The sequence below is a fragment of the Bison bison genome, unplaced genomic scaffold (genome assembly GCF_000754665.1).
Source record: "Bison bison bison isolate TAMUID 2011002044 unplaced genomic scaffold, Bison_UMD1.0 scf7180017864261, whole genome shotgun sequence".
NCBI lineage: Eukaryota > Metazoa > Chordata > Mammalia > Artiodactyla > Bovidae > Bison > Bison bison.
In genome coordinates, this window is record NW_011494833.1 from 214,529 (window position 1) to 235,951 (window position 21,423).

General features: G+C 50.1%; 1 protein-coding gene across 1 annotated transcript in view; it reads right to left on the minus strand.

Annotated features, from left to right (window-relative positions):
• The window catches only part of LOXL2 (lysyl oxidase-like 2), a 119,006-nt gene that overhangs the window by 25,577 nt on the left and 72,006 nt on the right, over positions 1 to 21,423 (minus strand). Inside the window, exons 6-9 of the mRNA XM_010848211.1 lie at positions 20,523 to 20,706; positions 11,699 to 11,850; positions 3,693 to 3,860; positions 1,505 to 1,670 (exon numbers count right to left, since the gene is read on the minus strand). Of these exons, the coding sequence (XP_010846513.1) occupies positions 1,505 to 1,670; positions 3,693 to 3,860; positions 11,699 to 11,850; positions 20,523 to 20,706 (670 nt within the window). The remainder of the gene's footprint in view (positions 1 to 1,504; positions 1,671 to 3,692; positions 3,861 to 11,698; positions 11,851 to 20,522; positions 20,707 to 21,423) is intronic.

Genomic DNA, 21,423 nt, shown 5'->3' on the forward strand with positions numbered 1-21,423 from the left:
ATATATATATATATAAATTTAAATATTTACTTATTTGGCTGTACCAGGTCTTAGTTGCAGCATGCAGAATCTTCAGTTGCAGCATGTAGGATCTAGTTTCCTGACCAGGGATCAAACGCAGGATACTAGCATTGGGAGCATGCAGACTTAGTCACTGGACCATCAGAGAAGTCTCCCTACTTTTTTCTAAATCTGCTTTTATCTTATACTACCTTGAATTTTACTTAGGTTTATATTATCTTAGTTTCTTTTTTGATAAATGGTATATTAAAAATATAAATAAATTATTAAGCTGAGAAAAGACTCCCGATGATGGGGAGATCACATCTCTCTGCCTGGGGGTCTGGTAAGGGTGGTACTCTCACTCTTTCCTCTCAGAAAGGATGCAACAATATATAATGTCTCCCCAGAGAAGCTCACGCTGGGGTTGAGAGTCCTGCTTTACAAGGGTTACGAAATGCTGAAGGGGTCTAAAAGGGGGAGAAGTCGCTGAGTTCAAGTTTAATCTCCCTAGTTCTCCGTGATGGTAAACGACAGCGCATCACTGTTTTTTAAGCGGTTGCACGTGTCGTTGTCACATTTAATTTCCAGGCTCTAGGAAAAACAACGAAGACTGTGGATCATAGCAGTGAACTAACTTTGCCAAGATCAGCTAATAAACGGCAGGCAATGCCTGGTCTGGAGTCCTTTGGCTAGGCTCAGGGCCTCTCCCACCTCCTAGATCCACAAGGAAATCCTTTGATAAGGCAAGGAGGGTGGGATCCAGAGAAGAACACACCCACAGGGCTGTCAGCCAGTCCTTTCAGCTTGGCAGGGAACCTGCTGAGATGGCCATTCTGAATTCTGGCCAAGGTGGGGATAGAGGTGGGGGTGGGGGCTCCCTTCCATATTGTCAAGCTCTCTAGGATTCCCAGGGAGTCACTAGGAGGTTAAATCACCCTGTGTGTGTGTGTGACAACAAAAAATGATCTATGTCCTTTTGTTTTTTTGACCATTCCACACAGCATGTGGGATCTTAGTTTTCTGACCAGGAATTGAACCTATATCCCCTGCATTGGAAGCGCAGAGTCTTAACCATTGGATCCCCAGGGAAGTCCCAGGAAATGATCTGGGTGGCAGGGCAGAAGGAAGGAAGCGGACCCACCAAGCAGTGTGTGTTTCACTGCTAAGCCAGAAGCCAGCTCCCCGGAGACCAAGTCACTTAATTCTCCTAAGGCCACTTAAATAATCCACAGTGACCCTGCCTTTGAACCCAAGGCTTCCAGACTCCCAACTCCTCCTTCCAGCCTTCTCCACTGTTATTAGGCAAGATTCCAGGGTTGCCTATGGGGGTAGTTCCTCTTGCCCCTGACTCTTCTCACTTAACAAGAATCCATCCCTACTTTCATTTTGCTGGGCTCATAGCAGAGACCCCAGGCAGAGCCTTGCAGGGAATAACCAGTGAGGCTCTGTGCCCCTCCTGAAGCCTGGCAGGACAGCTGTCTAGACCCCCAGGAACTCTCACTTTCTGAGCAGGCGACTCCAGCCCCGTACCGCACGCCTCCCTCGGGGCAGGCCACGTCCTCCCCGTCGTGTCGGCAGTGCGCCAGGGACAGCTCCGTTCCCGAGCACTTCACACCACTCATGACCACCTTGTTGGCGTTGATGTTTCCATGCCAGTACCAGGTCTCCTGCATGAACCAACAACAACAAATAGCCAGCACATCACCTTAAACTGTCACTTTGCCACATTCTATCAAATTTCAGTCTCACCAAAACACCCAAGGCTTTCTGATCCCATTTTTCATATGGAGACAGCCAAGACACAGTCACTTACCCAAGTCATGCAGTTTGTTGGTGGCAGTACAAATGAGGCCCGCCCCCTGCACTTGGATTCTGCCCCTCTCCCCTTTTGGAAAGCACACCTAAGAGTGTGCTTAATGCTATGTATCAGGAACAGCAGCCATACTGCCTGGTCCCTCTTCCTGAGCCCTGGGCAGACATTACTAATCTATCACAGCACTCTCCTCTAAGCCTGACTGTGCTCTCAGAATCCTTCTCACCACCGTGCTCCAGGGAGACACCACCAACTGATCAGGATTGGCAGGAGAGAAGAAATCTAGTTACATTTGTCAATAGTTCCATCTTCATACATCTCATTGGTTCTGATTTTCTAGAGAACCTATGCACTCCTCATCCTCTAGAGAGAAAACTGGGGCCTCGGGAAGGGATAAGGCCTGTAATCAGCGTACTGAGGTCAAGGGTAGGCCCATCTCACAGCCTCCGCTGTGAGAATCAGGTGTCTTAGGAAAGCGCTGACGGGGAACAAAAATAGCCGGACGGCCACTCTGTTGCAATGAGCACTGTTCTTCTACACTCCATGGAGAACCAGCGAGTGCCTTGGCTGGTCAAAAGCAGGATCAGCAGAAACATGATGTGGCAGTGCGAAACCAGGCTTCCAGACGGCCCCGGGTACCAGAGGCCTGCCCCTTCCTTCTGGGTGGTTTGTGGAGTTGCCACAGGGCTGCCTGGCTGAGTTCTCCCGTGTTGCTACTAAGAAACCCCTTCCTCAAGCAGCCACCCAGGGCACAGGGGCTGAAGTCAGGTTAGCAAAGTGAGATGGGGGTGCTCCGGACATTTTCCTGTTCTGGGAGAAGCTTAAGAAAGGTGTTTATAGAGCCTGGATATTGAGGACCTGGACTATTTGTTCCATGTTCACAGAGAGGTTGGGAAAGGTGGCAAGTCATTATGTAGCCAGCTGGTGGGGGTCCAATTGGGAAGTGACCTCCAGCCTCCTGGCTCCCACTCCTCTTGCCCCTGGCCTCTTTCTGACAATGTTCCATCCCAGGATGGGGTCCAGAGGGCAATGATTTTTTAATCCAAACCACTGCTTGTCTTTCTTCTGTTCCTTTCTGATGGGGGGTGGAGCCTAGCTGCCCTTGGCTGAGTCACTTCTGAGCTGGCGGCAGGAGTGTGCAGCGGCTGTGAAAGGGTCCTGAAGCAAGGCTTGGGGAACTGCCAGCCAACCAAGGAGAGGATGCATGGATGTGGACACAGCGAGGATGCATGGATGTGGACACAGCGAGGAAGCATGTTGTGGGAAAAGGGGCCAGCAAGGGAGTGAGCTAAGACAGGGGTCTCCACCCCCCTGGTACTGGTCCGAGACCTGTTATGAACCCGGCCACTCAGCAGGAGGTGAGTAATGGGTGAGTGAGCGAAGCTTCATCTGCCTCTCCCCATTGCTCTCTATCGCTCACATTACTGCCTGAAGCATCCATCCTGCCCCTACCCCGTCTGTGGAAAAGCTGTCCACAAAACCAGTCTCTGATGCCAGCAAGGCTGGGGACCACTGAGCTAAGGCGTCTGGGGTGTTGGGTTGGGTGGTCTCCACATGCCACCCCCCCCATAGGACTGAGTGGCTTCCCCCTGCAAAAGTCAGCTCGGGACACCCCAGAATGAGCCTCTGGCATGGTCAAGCCCGGTGCACAGAGCTGAGACCCGAAACCAGAGTCCAGAGAGTGCATGACCCATGCAAGGACTTGGGGCTGCAGGGGACAGAGCAGTGGAGGACAGGATGAGGTTTTTCCTCCAAGTCCATGGCTCTCTACCTCCTGGGAGTCACAGAAGACAGGGGCTGACGAGAGATGGGCAGGATAGGACTGGATGCAGGGTTCAAGGCCCTCGGCGGTGGGGTGGGGGTGGGGGCTTCTCACCTGGAAGGCATTGCTGGCAAACCCCAGGCCTAGCTGCCGGCAGACGACCATGGCCTCCACAATGCCCCAGTTCTCGCCGCATACCATGCCCCATACGAGGGACCCGTTCCTCTCCACCAGCACCTCCACTCGGCCCTCGTAGGGGTTTCGGCCCCCGTTCAGGCGCAGCTGTGGAGGGAAAGGAAGGCATGATCACTGGGAGGGGAAGGCAGGTTGATGCCCCACTATCGTACTGCCTTCAGTCTCAATTTCCCCAAGGCAGGGGGTCCTGCCTGCGACACAGAAGGCTGGCATTACTGAGAACCTGCTGTGTGCTGGGCATCGTGCCCAGCATGGTCTTCTGCATTAGGTGCCCCTCCCCTGCCCTACTGCAGCCATCCTAGGACCCTAGATGCCAATACAGCCGGGGAGACCCACTGACCCCACTATAGACCTACTGATCTCACTGTAGAATCTGCCTCCACTTCCCATGAGCCCACCAGGGGGGTGGGTCTCAGATCAGATACTTGGAAAGAGGCAATAAGGAGCCTTAAAATGGTAGAATCCCCCGATTCTTTCTGGGACCATTTTCTCCTCCCCACACCCTCTCCTGTACCCCAGTTCCAGCTCCTGATTGCATCTCCTCCCACAACACCCCCTGCTGTCCTTTCCAGAAGAACTCTTACTTGACAGTCCCACCTGGCACCTCGGAGACCCCAAATCTAACTGGTCCTCTTTTTCTCTCTACATCTAAACCTGTGCTCTACCTCCCCCTCATTCTCTATTTCAATGAAAGGCACTACCACCTGCCCCAGGGGCAGCAAACCGCGTAGGGTGAATGCAGGGACCACAATATGTAAATAGCGGGGCTCAGCTGTGTGCCCAAGAAACCATATTTACAAATACAGGCAGAGGGATGGATTTGCACTGCAACAGATAGTTTGCTGATCCTGAATCTATTCTGTTAGACAAGCCAGAAATCTAGGAGCGAGCATCAGCATCGCCCTCTTTCTTATCCCTGACATCAGGAGCTCCCAACCAACCCCCTCCACTCCTGCCTGTTAGGAACTGGACTGCACAGCAGGAGATGAGCAGGGGGACAGCAAGCGAAGCTTCACATCTATATTTGCTCCCCATCACTCTCCCATCACCCCCAGATGGACAGTCTGGTTGCAGGAAAACAAGTTTAGGGCTCCCACTGATTCTGCAATATGGTGAGGTGTATAATTACTTCATTATATATCACAAGGTAATAATAATGAAATAAAGTGCACAATAGAGGTAATGCACTTGAATCATCCAGAAACTATCCCCCCTCCCAACCCATCCTGGTTGGTGGAAAAAACTGTCTTCCATAAAACTGGTCCCTGGTGTCAAAAAGGTAGGGGACTGATGCCCTACATCCCATCAGAATCTTCCTCCATGGATTTTATCTCCCAAGTCCCTCCCACTTACGCTCCTCCCTCCAGCTCCATCCTTATCCCTCTTCCCAGACACCTTCACCTCTCGCCTGAAACAGCCCTCCTCACCTCCCTCCCACTGCCTCTCCTCTTGCCTTCACTGACCTATTCTCCATGCAGAACCCAGAGTCACTTTTATCTCCAGGCACACAGTCTTCTTTCCGTTTCCATGGCGACCTAACTCTCCTGACCAAGTTACACAGTACGTCTCATTTCACACTGAAGTCTATTACATACAGAGGCCCCTTTGCTTTTGGCTGGTCCCACTCATCTTTCCAATTCTATACCCAGTGGCACTTCTCTCCAACGGGGGTCAGTGCCCACTTACACAGTCTCTCTCTATATCTCCTTCTTAGCATTCTTGACAATTATAATTAAGCTAATTTATAATTTTACAATTTAATGGCTGTCTCTCTGATGATATATAAAAGCCAAAGAGCAGAGCTGTATTGGTCCGGTTTACTGGAGGGTCGATAACTAAGACGGCACCTCTCAGATGTTAAGTACATGACACAATTCCTTTTGGAATGAATGAATATAACACCAGGCTTACAGAATGAAAGCATGGACCAACACATGAGTCCAAGCCCATAAAGGGAAGCAGGATAAGGTATTTGGATTAAGGACTGGAATTTGGGGGAAGGGCTCTGAAAATGCAGTCCTTAGTCCAAGTACCTTACCCTGCTTCCCTTTATGGTTCTAACAATTTATCCCTTTGAGATAAGACCTAATACTCCAGGAATCTTCAGCTGTTTGTTTGCCAGTCCTTAGCAACAGCACAACCCTTAAGTCATAGGTCTTAATTCTTATTGACTTGGGGGCTGGGAGGGTCACGAGGTCAGCCAGCAAACAGACAGGCCGAGGGCAGTCCTGACCTTAGATCTATCTACCAGGGCTGAGCCGATGCATAAGTGGCATATATGGTTCCTGTAAAGTGCTCAAACAGGGCCTGGCACTCAGTGAGTGCTGAGGAATCTCAGATATCATCACAGCAATGATCATCATTAGGGTGGGAGTCCCAGCGGGAAGCAACCTTTCCTCAGAGGACCTAGAAGAGGTCAGAGCAGGTAGGAAGAGGGCTGGCCCTCGGAAGACTGACATTTGACTTCCTGAGTGCCTCTGGGCTGGAGGAAACCCCAGTCCAGGCGCTGGACACTGGCTATGGATTGCACATCACCTGTGACTAACATATCTTTGTTGTTGTTTAGTCACTCTTGTGACCCAATGGACTGTAGCCCACCAGGCTCCTTTGTCCATGGGGTTTTCCAGGCAAGAAAAGCAGAGTGGGTTGCCATTTCTTTCTCCAAGTGATCTTCCCAACTCAGGGACTGAACCCACATCTTCTGCATTGGCAGGTGGATTCTTTATCACTGAGCCACCAGGGAAGCTGGATCTATATAAAAACAAATAAGCAGGCAGAGCCATGGAGAAAGTCCTAGAAAGGCCTGAGCCTCAATGGGAGGCAAACCAGCCAGCTCCAACATCCACAGGAAGGCCAGCAACCCTTGGGGAGGGTGTACCTTCAATCCATCGGGATGTCTCCAAGTAACTTCAAGCCATCCCCTCTGTTCATTTGAGATCTAATGAACGCCTGTATTTCATCCTTTATGTGCTTACTGAACTCTGCCGGTAATGTTGGCACCTCCTCAGAAATGAAGTGAATTGTGTGTAATTCCCCAGATCCATTCATTCATCCAGTATTTATTTGGCTTTTATTATGTGACAGGAGCGGGCTTCCCAGGTGGCTCAGCGGTAAAGTATCCGCCTGCAATGCAGGAGACTCAGGAGATGTGGGTTTGATCCATGGGTTGGGAAGATCCCCTGGAGGAGAGAATGGCAACCCACTCCAGTATTCTTGCCTGGAGAATCCTATTGACAGAGGAGCCTGGCAGGTTACAGCTATGAGGTCGCAAAGAGACAGGACTGAACTGACTTAGCAGGCATGCATGAGACAGGAGGAGTGCTGGAAAATTCACAGGCAAACTTTCAGAGCGCTTACCTTGTCCCCCGCCCTATGTAAGCCCTTTATGGACATTCAGTCCTCACAGCATCCCTAGGAGGCAGTGGTACCATGTCATCCCCATTCACAGATGAGGGGAGTCTCAGATGGAGTAAGCATCTCTTCATTACCATACTAAACCACCTCCAAACCATCCACCTAAGCCTGCTTCTTCAAGGGTGCTTTTGTCCCAAAGCAGGAATCGCTGAGTCAGAACGGAGGACCAAATTTGTGCCTTACAGTCAGGATAGAGAACTCCTCCTGCTGGGAGGTTGGGGTCCTGAACCTTGGGCCCCATGTTTTGAGGCCTTTATAGTAAGTCCCCTACATAGGAAGTAAATCCCCTTCAAGTTGCAGATTTTCAAGGATGCGAATGTGCCTTTCCTGCCAGCTGTTGTACTGTACTACTGTACTTTTCAAGGTACTGTACTACAAGAGTAAAAATGTTTTCTTTGTTTGTTTTTTATGTATTATTTGTGTGAAAAGTATCATAAACCAATTACACCACAGTACTAATAAATAGCCAATTGCGCTAGCCTGGGTAGCCAGGCTAACTTTGTTGGACTTACAAACAAACTGAACTTACAAACCCACTCTGGGAATAGAACTGGTTCATGTGTAGGGGACTTACTGTATTGTCCATTGGAGTCAGACTGGGTCCTTAGGCTTAGGATACTAAAGCTTTAATCACTAAAGTATTAGTCATTCAGTTGTGTCTGACTCTTTGTGACCTCATGAACTAATGCCTGCCAGGCTCCTCTGTCCGTGGAATTCTCCAGGCAAGAATACTGGAGTGGGTTGCCATTCCCTTCTCCATGAATCACTAAAGCTCGTAATTTTGTGCCTTGTGAAAACCATCTCCAGTTGCCTCCAAGCACCTATAGCTTTGGCAAGGAGTGGTGTGCCAACCTCTCACACACACCCCCTCCCCACCCACCTGGTCTCCTGTGTCTCCAGCCTCCTGGACTGATTATGGCCTGGAGGACACTGTCCAGGACAAACGACAGCAGGGACTGTGATGGCGACCGCAGGACTGACCTCTAGGCCACAGGCTGAGCCCTCTAATGGCTTGCATCCTGATTTAGGGAGTCTGGAGCCTTCCCTCTCTTTGGGAAGTCCAGATGCTCTTCCCTTCCCCTCCTCGTGGTTTCCGAGTTCCAGCACCAAGGCTGGTGGAGCCGCAGGTTTGCACAGAGGTACACCCTGGGGCACCAGAAGCCGTGGGCAGGGACCCCTCCTGGGGGCTAGGTTAGCACTGAAGTTCAGAATGTCCTGATGGCTTAGGTGGTAAAGAATCTACCTGCAATGCAGGAAACCTGGGTTTGATCCCTGGGTCAGGAAGATCCCCTGGAGCACTCCAGTATTCTGGCCTAGAGACTTCCATGGACAGTCCATGGGGTCATAAAGAGTCAGACAGGACTGAGCAACTTTCACTTCACTCAAAATGCCAGTGGGCAGTGCTGATGGATAATTGGGTTTATTATTATTTTTTATTTCGCTAGGGACTGTGCCCTGCCTTTTTGATTGCACTGGCAGCTAGCTCCCTCTATGGCCCCTCTCCTAGGCACTTCTCCCCCCTAAAAAAAGACTTCATTTTGTTACCCTAAAGTTTGCAAAAATTAGGACTGGGGAGCCTGAAGAATTCCGAGTCCAAACTATTTCCCGCTACCAGGGGGCAGTGAGGCTCCCAAGTTTGAGTCTCAAAATGAAGACTTGAGTCTTATATGAGAGTCACCTATATTGAGTCTCAATATGAAGGTTCCTGTCTCTAGGGCTCTCTTTGGGAGGATTCCTGTCCTTTGTCCCCCACTGTCTGTGCAGCCCAGGTTGCTTGGCCAGGTGTTCCTGTCCTAGGTTCTAGAGCCAACAGAAGTCTGAGAGGCTCTGGCCCAAGAACGTGTCTGCACACTGACTCTGGGGCAAGGAAAACATAAGGCCTTCAATGGGAACTGGGGCCTCTCCTTGAGACACTTCCTAAAGCTCCAAGCTGTGGCCATTCCGCCAAGGCTGAGCAGGCCTGAAGCAACCTCTGTAACAGGCAGCAGAGTTTCATTGCCCCTGGAAGAATCCAGGCACCTCAAGATGTACTGGGGGCCTTTTCTCGTTTCCTAGAGGAGACTGGGGGTTGCAAGAGAGGCTGGCCATGAAGTTCAAACTCAGCCCAATACATAGCTCTCCATTCCCAGGGCTCCCCTTCTGGGCACCCCATTCCAGAAGTGATCTGGCTCAAAGTTCCAGTATCCATGGAACCCCAAGAGGTCTTGGGGTCAGCCAGGAGCCTCTGACCCATACCCTCTCCACCTCATTACCCCTCAAGGATGCCAGGGGAGGTCCATCCTTCTCCAAATTTCTTAAAACAATCCCAGGCATTTCTTTTTTCCTATTCCTTTGGTTCTTGGTGGCAGTAGTATGCAGTTTGAAAAAAGGGAGTGACATGCAGGAAGCTGAATTTTTCTGAGCATGAATAGAGAAAACAACACACCTACCTCCAGCCCAAAATACAGCGAGGCCGCCCTGTATTTTGATAAGGTTGCAGTTCACCAGTCCCTCACCTGTTTTTGGAGGTGGCAGGTAGGAAGCGAGGTAACAGGACCCAGATGTTAACAGGCAAGCAAGCACTGGTACTCTCCAACTCACATTCCACACGTGGGCATGGTCCTGCCATCCAGACAGGGCCAGGCCCACAGTTCAGAAGGGAACTGGAGGTCAGCAAGGCTGCCAGGGGACCCTGTGTGGACGAGCTCGCCTGGTAAACCCACCTGCCACCCCCAGAGCCTTCCCACCTTGGCATGTCTCCCCAGCAATGAAAGAAACACAGCTTGGCTGTGGCTGAATGGATGAAACCTCCCAGTTTCATGTCTGTGAGTTTTATTTATTAGTCATTCAATAAAAAGTCAATTTCTTAAAGAACTGGGGGTTGGAAGGGAAGCTAGGAATCACCTCTCTCACCTCCTTATTTTCCAAGGAGGAAACCAAAACCTGAAAGAGATTAATTAAGGAATCAGCCAGTGAATGATATTAATGAACTGACTTGTGCACGCATGCTTAGTTGCTCAGTTGTGTCCAACTCTTTGTGACTCCATGGACTGCAGCCCACCAGGCTCCTCTGTCCACAGGATTCTCCAGGCAAGAATACTGGAGTGGGTTGCCATTTCTTCCTCCAGGGAATCTTCTTACCCAGGGATCGAATCTATGTTTCCTGCATTGGCAGGTGGATTCTTTACCACTGCAGATCTTTTACCACCAGAGAAGAAAGCCCTTCCAGGGGATAGAAATGGCCAGATTCACGCATAAAGCTTCCCACACCCCACGCTTAAGCACAAGGCTCACTTTCTAGAGTCCGAAGGGCCCCTGAAAGGATGAGGGTGTTTTGTGCTAGGAGTGTGGTGCCCCCACTGGCATGCCTGGGCACACAGCCTGCCTCAGCTCCACTCACCATAAAGCCCTTGTGGAAAACCTCATTTTCTTTGGCCTAGGCCTTTCATTTGGGTTGAAAACCCCATTCCACCCAAGTCTAATCTGTCTGAAGTGAATGGTACCCCAGCGCACGGGGACTCTTGGCACGTCAGCTTTTGGAGCTCTATTATGACTTTCTTGGAATGCTGCTCAGCAATTAGAGATGGCAAGCCTTTCCCACAGCTGTGGGGCTTGGCCCACGCCCCTGCTCACTTACAAGCAAATGCTTGGCTCGAAGGAGAGCTGTCGAGTTCACATTTTTAGCCCCATGGGGCAATAAGATGTTGTGGCTAACCAATTCAGTAGTGCCTTTGACATGATGATGCCAAGGTCAAGAAGCAGTGTCAGAGCCTGGCTGGAGAGCCATCCTGTACCCTAACATGTCTGCATTTGCTCATTTTAAAAAATAAGCCCTCAAGAAGCTCTTCCAATGTGCCAGCCTGGTGACCAAATTCATGGTTTAGCACAAAGCATTAGATAGGATTTACCAGGCCTTTTTGGAGGATGGGCTAGACCTCCTAGCAAAATCTTGTTGGTTATCCCTGTAGGGATAAGTCGGAAAGTCACCCACATGAGGGTACATGATGCAGGTTTTTAGAGACCCCGTCTCAGGAAGGGAGGGGTGTGTATCAGACATAACGCTATTAAGGTTTCCTTTCCTTTCCCTCTGGAAACCAAAGTACAGTGTTCGGCCCCAAATACTGGCTACATCGTGCTTACATCTGTGTGCTTTACAGACCAACTGTGGTTCCTCTGGGTCTTTGGAAAGGGCCGTTGCCAAGGGGACCACAGGTGTTGCAGTCCTTGAATCCTTCGCAGGAAGCACTGAGTTGCAATCACACTGTATGTCCAGCCACAGAGTACGGCGGGGCACACAGAGGATCCCCAACATCTGAGGACAGTGGAGCTTATCCATATGTCTTTTCATCTGGCACCTTCAACAAAGCCAGGTGACAGCCACTGAAGGTGACAACATTAGAGCCCAACAACTTTCTGAGCTCATCATCAAAGTACCTGTTGGCAAGCTTCAGCCTGAGACCATCTGGTCTACCCTTTCTATGGATTCAATGACCAAAACATAACAGTCCCCTCTGGGCATCCAGGCTCCTCACCTTTTTCTGGAAGCCCATGGCGGGGATGTTACATCTCACAGCAGCATCTTCCTCATGATTGCAGCCCTGAGACTCAGCATTGAACTTGCAGTCTATAATGGACTTCTCATTCCCCGTGCACTCGATTTCATTGAGGTGAATGGGTCCTATCCCTGGGAATAGAAAATGAACATGCACTATGAAAGCTTCCACAAGAAAGTTTCTGCAAGGGGAAAGGAAGTCCCAGACAGTAAGAACATGCCTCTCCCATCCTCAGAATGTTCCCAACTGCCTCCCACAATAGCTCAATGACTCAGGCCTCTTTTACCTGGAGAGAATGTTGTCTTGGGAGTCACTTCTCCCACAAGAACAAAGGTTGTTACTAATTGATGTGGCCTTGACCAACTCACTCAGCCTCTTTGAATACTGGTTTTCTCACTGAAATAGAGGAGCTGGTCTAGAGGGCATTTAAGTTCCCTTCTCAACTTGTACACCCTGTGTATTGATGAATCCTAAAGGGGCAACTCTCACAGAGTAGTCGGACTCCCAGCAGGAAAGAGATGGCATTCTCAGATTGGATGATCTGAGTTACAGAAAGGAATTTTAAAAATAAAAATAAGAACACAGCATGAGGAAATCACAAAATCGCAATGGATAGTCCATTGTGTGGACTAATACCACCCCCAGGCCCGCAAGAAAGAAAAGTGTCTGTCGCTCAGTCATATCTGACTCTGCAACCCCATGGACTGTAGCCCACCAGGTTCCTCTGTCCATGGAGCTCTCCAGGCAAGAATACTGGAGTGAGTAGCTGCTCCCTTCTCCAGGGATCTTCCCAAATCAGGGCTCGAGCCCAGGTCTCCCGTATTGCAGGCAGATTCTTTACCATCTGAGCCACCAGGGATGAGGGGAGGATGTTAATATCTGGTCCAGGAGAACAAAAGAGCCTTGTGGGGAGGTCACCTGTTAAGAGCTATTACCCTCAGTGAAGGGACACAGTGGCCCTCAGAGAGAATAAAGACCCAGCTCCTCCCCATCTCCAATCTCCCCCAGTGTTCCCTGCGGGCCACATCCAAACCTGCCTTCCAGGGCCCTGAACCACGTGGACAAGGAGGAGTGTGGAGCCGCAGGGGCAGACAGAAGACATCCCACAGGGACCCCTAATGCACATGTGGGAAGCTTTCCCTACAGGCACCGGGATGGCAAGGGGGAATTCCCCACTGCTGGGGAGAGGGAATCCCTAGTTTGTCAGTATTCAACTCAACTCACCTCACAAAACCACCTCTCCTCTGTCTAGCCCATAAAGATGGATCCAAGTCTAGTTCTTTCTGGGAGCTCTGGGCTGCTTCGACCCCCACCTTGGGCCTTGCCCTGCTCCGTGATCTCCTCTCTATCTTGATCTTCACCATCATCCTCTGGTTTGGGTCCATCCCTCAGCACTCATCTGATCCCATAAAATCTCCCGTCTTTATGATGACCCTCCCCTGACTCCACACCTCCTTCTGGCTTGTCACTTTCCTCCCCTTCAGAGTGAACTTGAAAGAGTCATCTGCTTTTGTTCTTTCTGCTTTCAGCAGGAGGACCTTTCCTAATCTGCTTCTCCACAGCATCTCCCTAACTCAGGAAGCAGCACCTCCATCCTCCTGGTTCTTGCCAGAACCCAGAGGCATCACCTCCTCCTCTTTTATCCACAGACAAGCAACCCATCATCATGTCCTATTCACTCCCCCCAAAGCTCAGTGCTTTTCATTTCTGCCACTCATCTAACTCTGTCACCTCTCATTTGGACAAATGACATAGCTTCTAGTCTCCCTCCTGCTTGTTTATTCCAAAATATTCCCCACGCACAACCCAAGAGATTTTTTAATGCATGTTTAATCATGTCACTCCCCTGTCTCAATCCCTGTAATAGTATCTCACTGCAGTTCAGGGTACCATTAGTTCCCAAATGGTCCAAACAGGGACCAGCCTCCACAAAGCGTCCCAGCTATGCTTGCTCCTCCCCAGTTTGACCACATGTCTCTCCTTTGGCTATTCCTTCTGCCTAGACCCTCTTCCTCCTTCTCCTCAGCAGTGAACTCCTGCTCAACCTTCAGGGCTCAGGTCTGATGTCACTTCAATGGCACAACCTTTCTAAGCCTCACCTAAGCTGGGTCCCCTCAGGTCACCTCCACTGAGCACTCCACTTCATGCTGTATTCTGGTGGCTCTCTATTCAATGTCTGTCTGAATCTCCACTGGGCTGCAGGTCCCACAAGGCAGGCATTACATCTATGTTTCTTGGGGATTACCAACCAGAGACTAGCAAATAGGAGGTGCTGCAAACAGTATCTGAATGGACACCCTTGACTTAAGTAAGTGCCTGTTGATTGTCAGCCTCTGTACCAGTGTTGGGGACTCACAGAGGAATACAGCAGTCCCTGTCATGACAAGCTCACAGTATGTGCCTGGGGGATGTAGACACTTAGACAGACTTGTAACATAATGTGGTACATGATAAAGATGGAGGTAACTCTCTGCACTTTGGAGCCCCAAGGAGGGACCCTTGGCTCTGGGTTTCTGGAGACACCTGGGATCTAGACTCTGAGGCCAGAAATTAACTTCTAGGAGCAACCCACTGTAATGGGTAAGAGCCAAGTTTCCATTTCCTTGGAAATTCATAAATGAAGAAGCTTCCAATTCCTTGGAATTTTATAAAATTTATAAAAACACATCAATCAGAACTTTCCTGATGTTCCAGTGGTTAAGAGTCTGTTCTTCCACTGCAGGAGGCATGGGTTCAATCTCTCATTGGGGAACTAAGATTCCACATGGCACATAGTTCAGCTCCCCCCTCACCCCCCCAAAAAAAACCCCAACAAACACATCAGTCACTATGGCTAGAAACACCCAAGGACTTAGAGCAGAAACGCTGTGCAAAATACAGATTCCAAACAGAGACGCTGAAGCAAGCAGGGCCATGGCTCATGAATTAAGATGGGCTCAGAAACAGGCAGCAACCTAGGACTTGGATGTGCAGTTAGAGCAGAGGCCTGTTAGATGATTATAAGGATGATGGTGATGGCGGTGGTAATGATAATGGTGGTGATGGTGATGAAAATGGAGGCGATAGTGGTGATGATGATGGTACTGGTGGTGACAGTGATGATGGTAGTGGTGATGGTGGTGATGATGGTGGTGGTGATGAGGATGGTGGTGGTGGTGATGATGGTGGTGATGGTGATGAGGATGGTAGTGGTAATGGTGGTGATGATAATGATGGTGGTGGTGATGATGGTGGTGATGGTGATGAGGATGGTGATGGTGATGATGATGGTGGTGACGGTGGTGATGGGGATGAGGATGATAATGGTGGTGATGATAATGATGGTGGTGGTGATGGCAGTGGTGATGGTGGTGGTGATGAGGATGGTGGTGGTAGTGGTGATGGTGATGATGGTGGTGGTGGTGATGGTGATGAGGATGGTAGTGGTAATGGTGGTGATGATAATGATGGTGGTGGTGATGATGGTGGTGATGGTGATGAGGATGGTGATGATAATGGTGGTGATGGTGATGAAAATGGAGGCAATAGTGGTGATGATGATGGTACTGGTGGTGACAGTGATGATGGTAGTGGTGATGGTGGTGGTGATGGTGGTGGTGATGAGGATGGTGGTGGTAATGGTGGTGATGACAATGATGGTGGTGGTGATGGTGGTGGTGGTGATGATGATGGTGGTGATGCGAATGGTGGCAGTGGTGGTAATCATGATGGTGATGGTGGTGGTGATGGTGGTGGTGATGAGGATGGTGGTGGTGGTAGTGATGGTGATGATGGTGGTAGATGGTACTAATATTTACTGAGCACTCACTATGTTTTAGATTCTGTCCTAAACACATTATTTATATTAACTCATTTCATCACCCCAACAACTCAATAGACTGGACCCCACTGGGGACCAAGGATAAGTAACAGTCCAACAGAGGAACCAGGACTCAAACCAGACAGTCTGACTCACAGCATGATTTTGCTGAGTTTCTGAAGTTCTTTCAGGAGAGTCAGGGGAGGAAATCCTTTGCTGGAAAGAGTGGCAGATTGCTCTGGAGAGGGCTGAGCCATTGAAGTGCCTATGTTCTCCATCATCTAGGGGTGCTCCCTCTGCCTCCTCCCTCCTAGAACACCTCCTGCTTTCTGCCCATCTAAGTAGAGGTCTGCCTTCAGGGAGCACTGTGAGTCCTTTCTCCTTTGTGGCTCAGCTTGAACAGCCTCACTCTCATCTGCAGCATTTACTTTTTACATCTTTCTTTCTTGCTTACAAAGCAGTAAGCTGCAGCTTCAGCCTTAGAGTAGATTCAGCCTGCGTCTCCTTGGGAAGTGACGGGACCTTTTTGAACTCCACTTTCCCCATCTGTAAAAGGCAATAACAATGTCTCTCTTGCAGGACTGGGCTTTTGAAGATTGAATGAGACCAATTGTGTCAAGTTACCAGGGACTCAATGAATGATAAGAATTACTGAGTTGCTCAAAAAGTTCATTTGAGTTTTTCCTGATATTATCAGGATAATTTCTTATATATCATCACCTATTTGTTAGTGTAAAATACCTTTGGTGCTATTTCTTATTTTGTCCACTTGAGCTAACTTCCTAGAGAGCAGAAACACTTACTAGAAATATCTGCGGAAGAAATGAATTCTCTGTTCCAGGCTCCAGCCCAAACAGTACTCAACAAATGTGTATGGATTGCTAAATTCTGAGACTGGACAGGAGAGAAGAGATTAACGCAAGAGCCTTAACACTTTAGACTCCAACTCACAACTGCTTGGAGCTTCCCAAGTGGCTCAGTGGTAAAGAATCCGCCTGCAATGCAGGAGACCCAGGTTCGATCCCTGGATCAGGAAGATCCCCTGGAGAAGGAAATGAAACCCACTCTAGTATTCTTGCCTGGGAAATCCCACGGACAGAGGAGCCTGGTGGGCTACAGTCCATGGGGTTGCAAAGAGTTGGACATGGCTTAGAGATTAAAAAACTGCTTAGTCTCCTTCTGGCCTAACCGATGTAAGGCCAGAAGGCTGTCTCTAGACATCTGGTGACGAGACCTGGGAGGGCAGTACCCACTTTCCTGAAGCCTGCACATTCATGGCACACCAGGACAGAATAGAGAGATGGAAGAGCCAGTATTTCTTACATTCTTCCCTATACCACCCAGTTTTGCTGTGAGTTGAGCAGGGTATGAGGTGTTACTGAAGAATACCAGCCTGGATGTCCAGCTGAGGTCGCCCAGCAGTGTCTGTGAGTTCCTAGCTCCTTTTGTTGATCTGGGTTTGATCCGCTGCATCGTGAACCCCAGCTTTGCCCTCATCCTGGGTTCTGGACTGTCCATCCTCTCATTATGCCTCCCCCACCTCCACCTTGGCCTAGCTTTTCCCCAACCTGAACCCTGTGACCACAGGCCTGGGGCGGGAGAAGGATGTGAGACAGAAGCCACGGCCAACCTCTCAGAACAATGTTATGGACTTTGGACCCACAATCAACTGCAGGTTGTCATTAGTTTTTGAAGATCACAGTAGAATAGACTAGGACAATGCAATCTGTTTTTCATGTTAGCACTGTTTCTGGAGACTTCTGTTTAGGCTTTACATGTGTGGCACATGCTGTCAGTATTTCTGATCAGAGATTTCAGGCCTGCTGAATTTCAGTCCTTTCAGAGTCTAAAAGGGACTGATCTCGAGCTGCTCCATCCAGCGCAGTGGCTGCTGCCTCACTGAGTCCCTGGAATGTGGCCAGTCCAGACTGAGATGGGCTGCAAGTGCAAAACACATCCTGCATTTCTGAGAGTCAGTACCCCACCTTTGAACTATCTCATCAAGAGCATTTATTTTGATCAAATGTTGAAATCATAATACTTTGGAAATATATATATTATTAAAGAAAATAGATTACTTAAAAGAATTTCACCTGTTCCTTTTTATTTGTTCTTTACATGGCTACTAGAAAATAACATTACATATGTGGCTTCAAAGAGTTGGACATGACCAAGCGACTAAAACTTGGCGTTTTATGTCTATTGGATAGCGTGGGTCTGGAGTGTTAGAATTTTCTTTTGGCTGCACCGCTTGGCATGCAGGATATTAGGTCCCCAGCTAGGGATTGAACCTGGGCCCCCTGCAGTGAAAACACAAAGTCTTAACCACTGGACCACTAGGGATGTCTGGGAGAGTTGGAAATTCTTGACCAAGTGGGTTGTTTAGCTGATCCTGCTTGTGCAACTGGAACTCATTCATTCATTTTTGATAAAATGAATATCCCCAGAGCACTATAGGGCTTCCCAGGCTGCACTGGTTGTAAAGAACCTGCCTGCCAAAGCGGGAGACAGAAGAGACGTGGGTTTGATTCCTGGGTGGGGAAGGTCCCCTGGAGGAGGGCATGGCAACCCACTCTAGTATTTTTACCTGGAGAATCCCATGGACAGAGGAGCCTGGTGGGCTACAGTCCATAGGGTCGCAAAGAGTTGGACACGACTGAAGCAACTTAGCACACACATACACAGCACACACAGAGTGCTATAAGCTGGGAATGGTGGGGAGGCTGGTGTGTAAACAGCGGGAATCCAGATGTGTTCAGGGGATCTCAGAAAACAAAGCACAGTACCTGACTCTGACCTAACATCCATGCTGATGAGAACAGGAGGCTGGAGCCAGACAGAACGTAAGACACCATGAACCCAGTGAAGAATCTGAGGCCCAGAAGGTTGCTCAAGGTCACCAAGCATGTAGGTGGCAGGGCCAGGACCAGGACTCAGATTGCCTAACCTGAGCCCTTGCCCTTTCACCACCATCGCTGTAGGTGTGGTCATTTGGTCCACAAGCCACAGCCTGAGCTGAGGACAGACCCTGTCTGCTCCTCTGTGACTTGACATCGAATGTGGACTTTTCCCTTCCTGTCTACCAGAGGTGATCTGTCCAGCGTGGCAGCAGGTGATAAATCATCCAATGGTTCTTTCAAGGACAGCACTGAAAATGCCAGCTGTCTCTTTCTCCAAGAGTTCCGTGGGCCCTTGGAAACGCTTGGCTGCTCTGGGCAGTGAAGTAATTAGGTCAAACAGCACACACCCATGAAAAGCGGAATGTTTATGTCATCCAGTGCTTGTCCACTCCTTGGAGTGAGTGGTCTCTGTCCTGGGGGCCTTGCCAGACCACAACAATGCACTAGCCAATGAGTACAATGGACTCTGGGGCTATTTGAGACCCAAGGGAACCACAAGGAGCTCACCACAACAGGGGAGGAGGAGGAGTGTCATGTGGGGTCACTACCAGCTGGCACTCAAAGTTCAAGTCCATCCAAGACCCTCAAACTTCAGTGGAAATACCCGGGAAGCTTGCGGGGGTTGGAGAACGGAGATAAGAGATGCTCTGAAGGTAAGCAGGATGAGACAAGGTGGGGACAAGGGAGAAACCTACACCCGAGAGTTAGAAGATGTAGGTTTCCATGCTTCTCTGCCACTAACCATGGGTGTGGCCTCAGACTTGCTCTCTGGAGCCTCAGATTTCTCATTTCTTGGACCAAATGACCTCTGAGCTCTTCTGCAGCAATACCATCTATGATTCTAAGATTCTCTCGGGTCTACTGGCTATTATTTCCTTCAGGCTGTGATCAATGACCTAACCACATTCCTTTCTGCAGGGCGACGGCCCTATGTCTGACAGTGTGGAAACATCCTCTCCCCACAGGACAGGACAGCCCACCCTTGCCAGCAGCTCACTCTCCTTCCTCCCCACCCTCTCCAAACCACAGCAATCCCCCGGCTGCAGCAGCCTCCCTGGGGGTCAGTGGAGAGAAGATTCCAGATGACTGGTCTCCTCTGCTCAACACAGTTCTATGGGGGGAAGGCTGGACGCTCTCTGGGCTGCAGACTCTGGAGCGAAGATTCCATTCTCTGCAGGACAGGGGCTGACACGGAGCAATGGCCTTCACAGGGCTCGGGAGAGGAAGTTTCCTACTGTGCTGTCATGTCACGTTTACAACATTCCTCTCAACAGGGTGACAGGCTTGAAAGCCTCCTATACTTTTGCTCCTTGCTCAGAAGAAAGATTTGTTTGGGACACTTAACAAAAGCCAGGCCCCTTTTTTTCTTAGCAGCTCAAGACACTGGGAGAAGTGCAAACTGTTTCCAGCCTCTGGTGGCAGGGAGAGAATGTTCATAGCGCTAACCTAAGCGGGGAAAGTAAGATTTGGAATTCTGTGCCTGGGGTGGTCCACAGCCTCATGAATTCCTAGTTCTTCTCCTGGAGAAAGGGCCTGGAAATTCCAGCTTTCTCAGTGGGGCCGTGGGGAGCACTGGGTTAGGAGCTGGGAAACCTCTGTTAGAATATCCAGTGGTTGCTAATATGTTGTCTTATCTTGGTTGTTTACTTCCTTCTCGGGGCCTCAGCTTCCAAATCCATAAAATGGGGACAATGTTCTCTAACGCCCTTCCAGCTTGAACTACCTGGAGAGAGGTGTAGGAATGTCTAACAGAGCAGGGTGCTGGATATGTGGGTGTGCACTCTGTCATGTCTGACTCTTTGCAACCCCAGGGACTGTAGCCCGCCAGGCTCCTCTGTGCATGGAATTCTCCAGGCAAGAATACTGGAGTGGATTTCCATTTCCTATACCAGGGGATCTTCTCAACCCAGGGATAGAACCCGCTTCTCTTATGTCTCCTGCATTGGCAGGCGGGTTCTTTACCACTAGCACCACGTGGGAAGCAGGTGCTGGAGGGAAGAGGCAAAGCCAGAAGGGACTGTAAAGGACAAAGCCAGCCCAGGCTGGGCTCCCATGTGATGCCTTCTGTGAAGAGAGGCCAAGGAACACTCTTCCCACGCCTTACCTTGCCCCAGCCGGGAGCCCGTGATGGCCTCTTTGGCACTCCCGAAGCCCAGCTCTCTGCAGACCACGCTGGCAGACACCAGGTCCCACTTGTCGTCGCAGACGGTACCCCATTCTCCATTCTTGAGCACCTCCACGCGGCCCTCCCCGACGTTGGCACCACCTCTCAATCGCACCAGTGGTTGCTGAAGAGACACACCGTTTGCTGAGCACAGCCTACTCCCCTCTCTTCACGATGCCCCCTGGCTCCCCACTCCAAACCCAGGCACCAGACTGGGAGCTGACAGCGCTCTATCTGTGTGAGCATCTGTGGAGGGGATGGAAAGCGCGCGTGCTCACTCTTCAGCTCTGCTGCATGCTCCCTTTGCAATCTTTGTCCTGGACCACCAGGCAGCCCCTCAGGGACTCTCATCAACTCCTCATCCCACTCCATACCTGTTCTAGGGCCTAACCACTAGTACTTCCCTCCACTCCCTCACTCCAGAACCTGAAGCTTCAGCACTATCAAAAGACGCTCCTACCCACAAAGTCTGCAGATTCCAAACGGATCCTAATTCTATCAGACGTGTAACAGAGTGCTTGTCCAGCCCTAGGGGAGATTCCGGGGCACTAAGGTGATCACACTGCAAGAATCCTGCCCTGCAGACCCATGAGAGGCAGGAGAAAGAAGACAGAGGGTGAGAGGGCGGGGCCTGACCAAGGCAGCACCAAGGCAGCCAAGACTTGGAGTTCTGCCCAGACAAGGGGATGGGGAGCCTCCCACTGGTTAAGACCAACATCTGTCCTGCAGCTGGACTTCTGCCTGGTCACTACTCCTGCTTCTGCCACCCCTGACTCTACTCCAAGCCCAGACCTGGACAGCCCTTCAGGAGATACAGCCCCACTAGACATTCAGAGAGAGT